Source organism: Lithobates pipiens, unplaced genomic scaffold, assembly GCF_037356315.1.
Source record: "Lithobates pipiens isolate NorthernLeopardFrog02 unplaced genomic scaffold, aLitPip1_a1.2 Scaffold_23, whole genome shotgun sequence".
In the NCBI taxonomy this organism is placed as follows: Eukaryota; Metazoa; Chordata; class Amphibia; order Anura; family Ranidae; genus Lithobates; species Lithobates pipiens.
The window spans coordinates 66,071,198-66,084,951 of record NW_027507785.1 but is presented as its reverse complement, the minus strand read 5'-3'; the positions used below and the strand labels follow the sequence as shown (position 1 = coordinate 66,084,951).

Genomic DNA, 13,754 nt, shown 5'->3' with positions numbered 1-13,754 from the left:
TATATATATATATATATATATATATATATATATATATATATATATATATATATATATACACATACACATACATATATATATATACACATACATACATACATACATATACACACACACACACACACATACATACATATACACACACACACACCTTGCTATTACCGGGTTGGACCATTTTCCTTCAGAACTGCCTTAATTCTTCATGGCATAGATTCAACAAGGTCTTGGAAACTTTCCTCAGATTTTGGCCCATAATGAAATGATGGCATCACGCAGTTGCTGCAGATTTGTCAGCTGCACATCCATGATGCCAATTTCCCCCCCGCCACCACATCCCAAAAGGTGCTCTATTGGATTGAGATCTGGTGACCGGAGGCCATTGGATCTCACTGCCATGTGACCAGTGACCTCAGTCATGTTCAAGAAACCAGTGGTGAGATGATTGGAGCTTTGTGACATGGTGCATTATCCTGCTGGAAGGAGCCATCAGAAGATGGGGACACTGTAGTCAAAGGGACGGGCACGGTCAGCAACAATACTCAGGGAGGCCGTGGTGTTCAAAACAATGCTCAATTGGTACTAAAGGGCCCAAATTGTGCCAAGAAAAATATCCCCCACTTCATTACACCACCACCAGCCCTTGATACAAGACAGGATGGATCCATGCTTTCATGTTAATGGCAAATTCTGACCCCACCATCTGAATGTCGCAACTGAAATGTAGACTCAGACCAGGCAACGTTTTTCCAATCTATTGTCCAATTTTGGTGAGCCTGTGCAAATCGTTGCCTCAGTTTTCTGTTCTTAGCGGACAGGAGTAGCATCCGGAGTGGTCTTCTGCCACTGTTGCCCATTTGCATCTAGGCTCAATGTGTTGTGCATTCAGAGATGGTATTCTGCATATCTTGGTTGTAACCAGTGGTTACTTTGAGTTACTGTTGCCTCGTCTGTCCATTCTTCTGACATCAACAAGGCATTTTCATCCACACAACTGCCACTCACTGTATATTTTCTTTCGAACCATTCTTTGTAAACCCGAGAGATGGTTGTGTGGGAAAATCTCAGCAGATCAGCAGTTTTTGAGTTGCTGCCATGTGATTGGTTGATTAGCAATTTGTGTTATCAAATGTAGCATCCTGGAGATTAGGCAGGGAGCTCCTTACAAAATGTACTTGCCAGGAGTAGTTCTCCTGGTTAATTGTTAGAAATCTATTGATTTCTTTCTAAGCTTGGCTTTGTCGCACTTTTCTACCACTAGGTGGCCGGGTACTTGGTGGTACTAGATATGAGAAGAGGGCAATGCAAGGTCAGGTTATGGGTATATGGGGCATCTCATCCTATGGGCGGGGGTTTTCTTGAATCCCTTGGCCTGCTGGGAGCACCTATATATTTGGGTGAAGTGAGGTAATCTGTTCTGTGCTGCCTGGATGGACGTGTGTCGTGTTGCTCCGGGCTGCTGGGCCAGAGATTCGACCTATCCTGGGAGCATCTGGCTACTGGGCTGTCTGAGGGACTGTCCAGAGGCAGGGGAGTGGCGCGGGGTTGGGATTTAGGTCCGGCGGTTTTGCCAGAGAGCCTGACCATGGTCGACAGTGGAGGAGAGGCTTTCGCCACTAAGGGACCGGCCACCTTGTTGCCGGGGACCACAGTGAGTAAATGAGGCAAGTACTGGAATAGTATTCTCGCCAAACTGGCACGGTGAAGAATCGGGAAACTTCAGACGGTGATCAAGTTAGGCCAGCAAGGGTGAAGCTTGAGAAGTATCAGGAGTGCCAAGCTAGGAACCGAGCAGAAAAGCGGGGATGACGCTTGAGGAAGATACCACCGTGAAGATTGGAGGAGTACAAGGGATTCAGTGGCAGAGACCGGGAGCTCAGTGGGCTGAACAACTACAAGGAGAAGATGTAGTGAAGGTGAAAACTGCCGTGCACCATTAGACTGTTGCCATAGGTGACAGCATTTCCTGCATGTGCAGATGTGGCGCCTTGCTGGGGCCTTTCCTTGCACAGCTGTCCTCCTATTGAAGTCTGAGTCTGCAAATTGAACTTGCAACTAAAGGGTGTCCTGGCCCCAACCCTCTTTACTCCATAAGTTTGTAAGAGAAATTTTCATTAAGTGACGTCCAATAACTTCCATCTTGCACCCAACATGCCTCACAACCCACCACATACAGAAAGATGTCAGCTATCTATGGCCCTGGAGGTCCTTATTAGACTGAAGGAGGCAGGAGACCTTGCTACATGGTGTGTAGAGATACAAACTATTACCAAATGTATTGCGACACCTGCCTTTAAACCGCACATGAACTTTAATGGCATCCCAGTCTTCATCCATAGGGTTCAATACAGAGTTGGCAGCCAAAGGCAAACCGGCAACTAGCCAGCTGCTTAACAAAAAAGAAGCCCCATCATGCTTTGCCAGTGTTGCCCATTATAACAGATTTTTCCATCATCGAGCACAAAGATAACAGAAGAATCTGATCACATGTTTGGACACTTTAAAAAAATTGAAAATAAATTAGAGCCCTTTGTTTATTGGCCGGCAATGAAGGAGTGGAGCTGTACAGCCTGAAGTGACCCGTTATACCCAATGGCAGTGCAGATCACACAGGGTTCACAGCATTGCCATGGAAACCTGACTGTAGAAGGAGGATTTATTTCATCATTTGATCCCGCGGCTTTATGCACTGTCCATAAAGTACAGGCTAGAGGAGCCTCTCCCACCCAACAGATACATATACAATTCAGACAAATACACAGGACTGTTAGGCCTGCCGAAAGATTTGCCATTCTATGCAAACACCTTTTGCTGTGTGTGAAACCGCTTTTCAGACCCCCAGTACTGCAGACATGCTGCCCCGCCTTTGCGATTTGGATTGCTGGCAAAGACCACTGCACTGGTGATATCTATTTTATAAACCTATTTTTTTTATATACTAATATATATATATATATACTAATATATATATACTAATATATATATATATACTAATATATATATACTAATATATATATATATACACTAATATATATACACTAGTGTGTGTGTGTGTGTGTGTGTGTGTGTGTGTGTGTGTGTGTGTGTGTGTGTGTGTGTGTGTGTGTGTGTGTGTGTGTGTGTGTGTGTGTGTGTGTGTGTGTGTGTGTGTGTGTGTGTGTATGTATATACACATACACGCATATATACACACGCATATATACACACGCATATATACACACGCACACACAATGGGACCTCCTAACTGATGAAATGGTGACTGCAAGATCTAAAGATAATGGGGTGGGGGGGGGAGGAGGGGTGTTCCTACCAGATCTTCAGAAATACCTCGCAGAGGCAGTATTGATAAGAATTTTGGACTGGGTCCATAACGCTTCATATAAAAAATAAAAAAAAATGGGCATCACTGGAAGATATTAGTAAAGTTGTTCTGGATCAGATCATCTGGATTCCAATGGAACATAAAGGTCTCCCCAGAGAAATGGCCCCAATTACAACTGAAACATTAAGAGCATGGGACATGGTATTTAAGGGTACAACGGGGCAATATAATAGTCCCCTGATGCCCTTCACAGGAAATTATTTCCCCCCAGGGAAAGAAAATAAACTAAAATGGCCCCATATTGAGTGACTGAGACTAAAACGTGCTAAAAGAAAACATCTTGTGCTCACTAGCGGAGCTACAAGAAAAATACGGTACAACACCATGGGATGGCTGGAGATAGACAGCTCCAACATTTCGTAGAATCCTCCCCAAACCCCTCCGTTCAGCCAATAGCTTAAATCCCTGGGAAAGATTAGTTGACCGTGGGGGGGGGGGGGGGGGGTAAGTAGACGGGGGATTTCCAAAATATATAGGATGCTGATGAACTTCTATGGACGATGGGTTAATGTGTCCCTTGGGGAGGTGGGAAGTAGAACTGAACCAATTAGTTCCGGAAAAGCTGAAAGGAAAATTTATGTCCACTCCACCTCAACAGACACAAGGATAAAAGAAATGAATTATAAATTAATGACCAAGCGTTACTATGTCCCATCTAAAATGCATAAAATGAACCATGACCTATCACCTTTATGCTGGAGAGAATGTGGGAAGGAGGGAACCCTTCCCACATATGGTGGCAGTGTAGCTTGATTCAGCTATACTGGGTAGAAGTGTTGGACTTAATTAAAAAGATTGACGAGACGGAATAGAACTGGATCCCTGGAAATGTCTGTTTCATGCGACTGGCGGTTCTAGGAAAAAAAGGTATAGAGCAGCACTTATTCCCTTTATGCTGAATGCAGCGAAAGTACTAATCCCGAAACATTGGAAAACAAAGGAAATGCCAAGGATAAAGGATTGGCTTAGAGAAATAGATAGAACAAGGATAATGGAAGAATTGTTAGGTTTCCAAAGGGATGCAGAAACAAGATTTCAGGGTACCTGGAGGAAATGGCTAGAATTTAAACAGTCCCCCGATTTACTTGGGAATTATGGGGAATGGAGGAAGTACTTCGGGGCTTGTCCCCTGATGTCCTCTCTCCATGCGCCGCCCCCCCCCCCCCCCCTTCTTATGAAGGGAATATGATTCCCTCCCCCCCTTTTTCTGTGCACAAATTGGAGGATGGTAATGGGGATAGAGGGAGGGGAATTTCTCCTCCCTTCCCCTCAAAAGTAGGAAAAACAGACACAGGTAAGAAGAGAATAGTATGGTTTATAATGGGGTTATATCTCCGGATAGAGAGATTGCATTCTCTCCCTCCCTGAAAGTAAAGATAAATAGACACGGGTTACGTGGGGAAAATGATTTTGAAAATCCCCTCCCCCACTGTTTTTATAATTTTTTTTTTTTTTTTTTTTTTTTTTTTAGGGCCAGAGATAGGGGAATGGGCCTGCTTCCAGGTTTCTCCTCTTTTCTTTTTTATTGTTGGTAACTCAGATGGCCCAGGGTAATCTAGAGTCTATGCCGGGTGTAGATGTATTCAAGTGCGTGTTAGAGGATAGATCCATTAAATTTACCTAATGTATTTCTTATGTATTCATGTGCACCTTGAAAATGTTTTGTATTTTTAGGAATGATTTGCAAACTGTTTTGCAAAGTATGCAAGTTTTTTTTAAATGTGTAAAAATTTTATAAAAACGATTTAAAACAAAAAATAGTGACTGCAATAGCTAGTTTTGCCAGGTCCAAATCCCGGGGTTGGGATGGTTTACCCATTGAATTCTATTCACATTTCAGCGAGATACTTACCCCTAAATTGCTAGCCTCATAACCACCTTTGAGACCTTCATACTACACCCTTCCATGAGAGAGGGGCAACAATAGTCTTTATACCTAAACCAGGAAAGGATCCAGGCTACCCTAAATCCTATCGCCCTATTTCCCTATTACAAGTGGACATTAAAATATTAGCCAAGGTACTGTCCATTTGGCTTAACCAGGTTATACTGATGTTGATGCATGCCAATCAAGCAGGTTTTATGCCCGGCCGCAACACCTCATTTAACCTTAGGAAACTATACATCAATCTGCAAGTTACACATGTCGACGTTGGCTCACACGTTGTGGTGACTTTAGATACAGTGAAAGCGTTTGATTCTGTGGAGTGGAGGTATCTCTGGAGAAGCCTGGAGGGATATGGGGCTTTGGACCCAAGTTTATCAAATGGATCCAACTATTGTACCAGACTCCTACAGCGATGGTGGCTAATGGATGGCCGTATCCAGTGTTTGACCTCACTAGGGGCATGAGACAGGGCTGCCCGCTATCCCCACTGTAATACACCTTTACTGCAGAACCCCTGGCCATGTCTATCCGAGCAAATCAAGAGATTCGGGGGCTGAGTTTGGGTAACGGGAAACAAATTAGTATGTATGCGGATGATACATTGTTGTACCTGGCCGACTTGGGTTCCTCTCTTTACACCGCATTTCAGACAATTGAACAGTTTAGGGCATTTTCTGGACTCAAGATCAATTGGGAAAAATCCCAAATCTTACCCATTATTCGCTTCCCACCCTCTGATTTTTAGGCCCGGCTACCACTACAACGTGTCAACATTATTAAATACCTAGGGATACACATATCCAGACCCCCAGCTGATTATATCTCTCTCTCTACATCAATCCCCTTTCTCCTCAATACAAAAATACAAACCTGGGCCAGTCTATCTCTAGGGGTATGGGGCCGTATAAACCTAATAAAAATGATTCTGTTGCCCAAAATTCTATATATCCTATGACATACTTGGATATACCTACCTCTGAAATACTTTAAATCTCTGGAAGCCCTCCTTAAGCCTTATGTTTAGGGGACTGCCAGAAAAACTTGCTTGCCAGACACTTAAGAACCCAACAGACCTGGGGGGGCACAGCCTTACCCGATTTTAACCTATATTACATCCCATTCCAGCTATCCCAATGATTCCTCAAACAAAACCAATAGGAAAATATTTGGACCCCATTGTGCCCGGCATGGGTGCGGCGCACTCGGGATCCAATGTATGCGACAGCAGCAGGTTCTGGGAGTGCAGAATCAGGGGGAGACAGAAAGACCTCATTGTATCACATCAGGCGCATATGGGACCTCGCCTCTAAGAAACTAGGGATACCATAATATAATGTTTATACTCCACTATGGCATAACAAAATACAAAAAAATAAAAAATAAAAATAACACTTTTATTCCATAGAATTTATTTTATTTTTTCTGTTGAACAACTCATACATGTATTATATTTATCAAAAAAAAAAAAAAAAGGGGCAGATTTTCAGCTGATGCTTTGAACTACAAGAAAACCAGGGAGATCAGATTATACAGGCAACACAAGGACGTGGAGAGATGCATTCCCTGCCTTTTACATTGCAAAGAAGCCAATTACTTGGCTTATGCCGCGTACACACGATTAGAATTTTGGTCGGAAAAAGCTCTGATGGTTTTCCGAGATGGAATTCTGACGGGACTTCGCTCTACCTGTCTTACATACACACGGTCACACCAAATTCCGACCATCAAGAACGCGGTGACGTACAACAGGTATGACGGGACTAGAATAGCTAGTAGCTTCTGTCTAGTTAAATCTGAGCATGTGTGAGTTTTTGCACGTTGGAATTGCATACACGCGATCGGAATTTCCGACAAACTTTTTCCGTCTGAAAAATTCAGAAGCTGCTCTCAATCTTTTACTGGTGGAAATTCGGCCAGCAAAATTCCAATGGAGCATACCCACGGTCGCATTTTCCGACGAAAAACTCTCATTGGTCTTTTGCTGGTCGAAATTACGACCGTGTCATGCTAGATGCCAACGATTCGAAAGGCAGTGCTGGGCTTGCTCATTAGAAAGTCCAGCATGCAATAAGAAAAAAAAAAAAAAAAAAAAAAAAAATGTATCAGTGTCCCCCCTCTAAACCAGGGTGCCCAAAGCACAGGACTCAGTTTTCCCTGGTAAAGGGCTGGTTGCCCCCCATCCCTAAAAACGTACATATATAAAATTACAAAGAAACAAGTTTACAATCAGTTGATAAGATTAAGCATAAGTCATTATATGTGCTTTTGAGATAGGCAAACATAAGACTTTAGTCTTGCTTTAGGAAAGGAGCACAGAGCAGTTGTCTTCTCCATCCACAAGAAGCACTGCAGGGTATGATTAGGAGATGCCAGAAGCCTTGCAGGGACCTGTGAGCTATATGTAGGACTCAGACTACAGATCTTGTCATGTTAAGATCTAATAGCCCGCTCACCCGTAGTGACCCCGGATGTTCTGACAGGAGCCGGTTTATTGTGCAGTAAAATAACAGCTAAAGTTCAAAGCTGAGATAAGAGTAAAGAAAGGAGGGTGCACTTACTTCCTCAACACCGCAATCTCGTTTTCGATGCTGGTCTCCTTCCCTTCTAGAGCTTTTTTGGGGATACATTTTATTGCTACCAGCTTCTGCGTTTTCTTTTCCTCTGCAAGGACCACCTCCGAAAAAGCCCCTCTAAATAAAAAGGAGATAAAAACATGACTATTAGATAAAAACTAAAGCAGGACATCCCCCTTTACCACACTTATCTACGAATACCAGAGCGCCAAAGATACCATTTACTTTTTTTTTCTATTTTTTGCTCTTAAAGCTTAACTTCAGGAAACGCCAAACACACAGATAAAAAACAGACAACTGTTTTATCTGGCAAAGGAATTTCACTGTCGTTCATCCAGCCCTTAGATTTACACAGCTTTGTCCAACAGCATATCTTTGTCTGGCATCGCAAGAGTCCTGACTTTTCATTGTTGCAGTAAAGCAACACTTAAGCTGGCCATGCTTTTTTTTTTTTACATTCGATTCATCTGTTGTCATGCAGGAGCAATCAGCAAAAACTCAGAAGCCCATCAAAAATGCAAGCACTGCATTTTTGAGATGTTTCTGCTGCATTTTCAATGAAGTCTATGGAACCAAAAACACAACCCTCTGCAGGCAAAATAAGTCTGACCCTTTCCAAAAAAAAAAAAAAAATAAAAAAAAAAAAAAAAAAAAATAGACCGATGTGAACTATAGGACATGTTAAATGACTTTAGTTTTACAAAAAACTTTACCTACATCAAAAAAAACGCATGGAAAGTAGGTTTTACTATTTCTAATGGCATAGTTCACACCAGCACTTGCAAAAAAAGTAGAACATGCTGCATTTTTCCTGCGCTGGATTGTACTGGAACGCTGTAAAAAAAAAAAGTTTCAAAAACTCACTGGAACACACATCCTTAAAGGAAAAAAAAAAAAAAGCGGGAGAAAAAATAAATAAATAAAAAAAAGTACACTGAACTCATCAAAACCGGCCATGCAGAGAAGCATCTGGACTGCATCCAGACTCTTTCTATGCTGCAAAACGGCTCAAAAGAAATAAATAAAAAATAAATGGGGAAGAAAAACCCTACACACCACGTAGGCGTGAACCAGGCCTTAGATCAATGTACATTTCTAGATTGACGAAAAGTATTGTAGCAAAAGCCTTTTTTTTTTAAATAGTTAAAGCGGAGTTCCAGCGAAAAAAAAATATATTTTGGGCAATATTTTTAGTGTTAACACAAGTTAAATAAAAAGTATACAATTATCTAGGTTACATATTCTAATAAATTTTACTGTAAAAATGTTAATCCTCCGTTTTCAGCTGTTTCCATCATTGCTGTGGGCATATGAAGGCCAATCGCAATTCCTTCCTGGAATGAGCATGGAGAGGTGCATGCTGGTTACCCAGCATGCACGATTTAGCAACGGCTGTAGCGCCAATTGTTTGTAATGTTGCCATAACCGGCAGCGGAGGAAGGTCCCACCCTGTTATGACAACATAACGCGATAACATGCCCTCGGCGCTGCCCAGTGACTCCTGGGAAATGATGACAGACATCTCCCAGGAGCACTAGCCAACACGGGCGCCGAGGGAAATTACTTCAGGCGCCTTGGAGAGGAAGGGGCAGATTACGAGGGACCCCCTTGCAACAGACAAAAGAGTAAAAAATATAATATAATATAATATAATATAAAATATAATATATCTCCACAGGTTGTTTAGATTTAATGCAGCACAAAAAAATGTTAAAAAATAAAATAAAAAATGATGACTGGAACTGCACTTTAATCTTTTATTTTTACTCCCGACTTCAGTTCTACTTTAAGCAAACCAATACTAGGAAACAAATAGCTAAATTAAGAGCCACGCTGTATACCAGATCACTTAAGAAGTCTGCTTCTAATTTTTCCACATTACTTGCTGATCTGCATCTTTCTAAAATAGGCAAATACAAAAAACGGTCAAAAAGTCAGTATTTGCATATGACTGGGCAACCCCCCCCCCATATGACCAAGCTCACACCTGGGGACTAGCTGCTCACTCAATGACTCCTTAAAGGAAGGACACTATTGATTGGAACTCCAGATAAAGCCTGTGATAGTAAATTTTCAGCCTGGGTATAAACATAGCTCCCAACTGTCCCTGATTTCGAGGGACTGTCCCTAATTTGGAGCAATGTCCCTCTGTCCTCCTGATCTATATATTTGTAGATTAAAAAAAAATAAAATAAATGCATTTGTACATTTTAAAAGCCAATATAAAGGAATAGTAGTGGTAAAAAAAACAGACAAAAATAAAAGAAAAACACACTTGTGTATATTATACTTTTTTGGGGTTAATTCCCCTTTGAGGGGGTGTGACAGGGGGAGTGTCTATGCCTACATACGTTTGGTAATAGCTGTTCCTCATTCCAATATTAAAATGTTGGGGGGGGGGGGGGGGGGTACCATATTTAAAATCGGCGTATAACACGCACTTTTCCCCCTAAAATCAGGGGGAAATCAGGAGTGCGTGTTATACGCCGATCCCCCACCGTTCCCAACCTTCTGTGCAGCTCTGGGCGGCTTTCAGGTATTTTCGGCCACGTTCGCCCGTTCTCTGCGGCTTTCGTGTGCGGCCGAAAATAGCCGAGAACGGCAAAGACACTGACAAGGCTGCAATCGACGGGCATTTAAATGTAAGTTTTTTTTTTCCTTAAACTTCCCTCCTAAACTTGGGGTGCGTGTTATACGCCGATAAATACGGTATGTACCGTATATACTCGAGTATAAGCCGAGATTTTCAGCCTCTTTTTTGAGGCTGAAAGTGCCCCCCTCGGCTTATACTCGAGTCATCGCTGCCTGCCCGATCAGCGTGTCGAGCAGACAGACAGCGGACATTCTACCCTTCAAACGCCGCGCCTCCGCCTTCGCCACCGCCTTCGCCTGTGATAGGCGGAACACTGAATTTCCCAGCAGCCTGTGTTCCGCCTATCACGGACATCGTCTCATCCTCGTACTACGGACGAGGATGAGACGATGTCCGTGATAGGCGGAACACAGGCTGCTGGGAAATTCAGTGTTCCGCCTATCACAGGCGAAGGCGGAGGCGCGGCTTTTGAATTTTAGAATGGCCGCCGAGGCGCCGACGAAGAGCGGCGATCCTGGCAAGGCACGGGACGGAGGCAAGGCACGGCACGGGACGGGACAGAGGCAAGGAGGCAAGGCACGGGACGGAGGCTCGGGACACAGGTAGGCTGGACACACACACACACGGACACACACACACAGGGATGGATGGATGGATGGAGACACACACACACAGGGATGGATGGATGGATGGAGACACACACACACAGGGATGGATGGATGGACGGAGACACACACACACAGGGATGGATGGATGGATGGACACACACACACACACACACACACACAGGGATGGATGGATGGATGGACACACACACACACACACACACACACAGGGATGGATGGATGGATGGACACACACACACACACACACAGGGATGGATGGATGGATGGACACACACACACACACACACACACAGGGATGGATGGATGGATGGACACACACACACACACACACACAGGGATGGATGGATGGACACACACACACACACACACACACACAGGGATGGATGGATGGATGGACACACACACACACACACAGGGATGGATGGATGGATGGACGGACACACACACAGGGATGGATGGATGGATGGACGGACACACACACAGGGATGGACGGACACACACACAGGGATGGACGGACACACACACAGGGATGGACGGACACACACACAGGGATGGACGGACACACACACAGGGATGGACGGACACACACACAGGGATGGACGGACACACACACAGGGATGGACGGACACACACACAGGGATGGACGGACACACACACAGGGATGGACGGACACACACACAGGGATGGACGGACACACACACAGGGATGGACGGACACACACACAGGGATGGACGGACACACACACAGGGATGGACGGACACACACACAGGGATGGACGGACACACACACAGGGATGGACGGACACACACACAGGGATGGACGGACACACACACAGGGATGGACGGACACACACACAGGGATGGACGGACACACACACAGGGATGGACAGGCATGTCTCACCCTCGGCTTATACACGAGTCAATAAGTTTGCCAGTTTTTTTGGGGGTAAATTGGGGGCCTCGGCTTATATTCGGGTCGGCCTATACTCGAGTATATACGGTATACAGTTTTAGCAGGCTGCTGTCTATGATGAGCTTACATTAAAGTCGTTTTTCCTGGGAGTTTTGGGCGGCTACGGGCTGCCCCTTCGTATACAGAGTAGTGGCGAAGCTGCATTCTTTGAAACAACGGTGAATGATGTCCTCGGGCTGGGAGACCGCGGCTGTAGGACAATCTCAGCATGGTTGAATGAAAACCATTGCAGCTATGGGGACCTGTGACATACTGTAAAGAGGGTTAATGATCCAAGAGGAGGCCTCGTCAGGGGTGCCTCGAAGGGCTTGTTCATATGAGTGATTCGGATGCGCAGTCACATTGGAATCAGCGCACGGTCCTCTCAAGAGGGAATGTGTTTTCACAATCACTAAAGACAAGGGGGTTATTTCCTATTTGAAGGCCAAGTCCAGCCAGAACTTACCCCCCAGTTTTGGATAGTGTGGAAGAGTGTTTAAACCTTCAGATTTTGTGTCTTTGGGAAATTAAACCCTCAATTTTTTGGCAACAACTCCATGTAGATGTGGTGAAGACAACAACATGTGACGTTCAAACCGAGCATCAGAATGGGGAAGAAAGAGGATTGAAGGGACTTTGAACATGGCATGGTTGTTGGTGCCAGGTCTGAGTATTTCAAAAGCTGCCAATTTTCACACACCCCATCTCTCGGTTTTACTGAGAATAGTCAGAAAAAGGAAATATCCAGGGAGCGGCAGTTGTGTGGTGGAAAATGTCTTGATGTCAGAGGACAATGGACTGACTGGTTTGCGATGATAGAAAGGCAACAGGAACTAAAATAACCCCTTGTTACATCCAAGGTATGCAGAAGACCATCTCTGATCACACAACACATCCAACCTTGAAGAAGATGGGCTACAGCAGCAGAAGACCACACCAGGTGCCACGCCCGTCAGCCAAGAACATGAAACTGAGGCTACAATTCGCACAGGATCACCAAAATTAGACAATAGAAGTGTGTAAAAACATCTGGTCCGATTCGCATCATTCATGTGCAGCTGTAAAAATCTGCACCTCTATCTACACCTCCTCCCTTGGTCACTTGATAGCAGCCCACGGCTTCCAATACCACTTATATGGCGATGACCCCCAAACCTCTCCGTCTACTCCTCACCTCACTCCTTCAGTCTCCTCTCACATTACTAACTTGCCAACCGACATATCAGCATGGATGTCACACCAAATCTTCTAAAACTGAGCTATTAATATTTTCCCCCTGCACATGCCCCCCTCCATGACTTTACCATCAAAATCAACAATGCAACCATCAGTCCCTCCCCTCACGCCAGGGTACTCTGTAATCCTAGACTCCGACCTCTCATTTCAGCCCCAAGTCCAATCGTTGTCAAAATTTTGTAGAATTCACCTCCGTAACATCTCTAAAATTCGCCCCTTTTTAACAAATGAAACCACCAAGCTCCTCATTCACTCCCTTGTTATCTCTCGCCTCAACTATTGCATCTTCCTCCTCATTGGCCTACCTCTCCATAGGCTCTCCCCTCTTCAGTCTATCATGAATGCTGCTGCCAGACTTATTCACCTTACCAACAGCTCAGTGTCTGCCAACCCTCTCCTCCAATCCCTACACTGGCTCCCAATCGCCCAGCAAATTCAAAATACTAACCACAACATACAAAATCATTCACAACTCTGCCCCGAGCTACATCACCAACCTTGTCTCCAA

General features: G+C 44.3%; 1 protein-coding gene across 1 annotated transcript in view; it reads right to left on the bottom strand.

The window, feature by feature from the left end:
• Positions 1-13,754, bottom strand: part of CAMK1 (calcium/calmodulin dependent protein kinase I) — a gene marked incomplete in the record, with an annotated part of 178,984 nt that overhangs the window by 43,019 nt on the left and 122,211 nt on the right. The window contains 1 exon segment of the mRNA XM_077451792.1: positions 7,826-7,957. Within this exon segment, the coding sequence (XP_077307918.1) occupies positions 7,826-7,957 (132 nt within the window).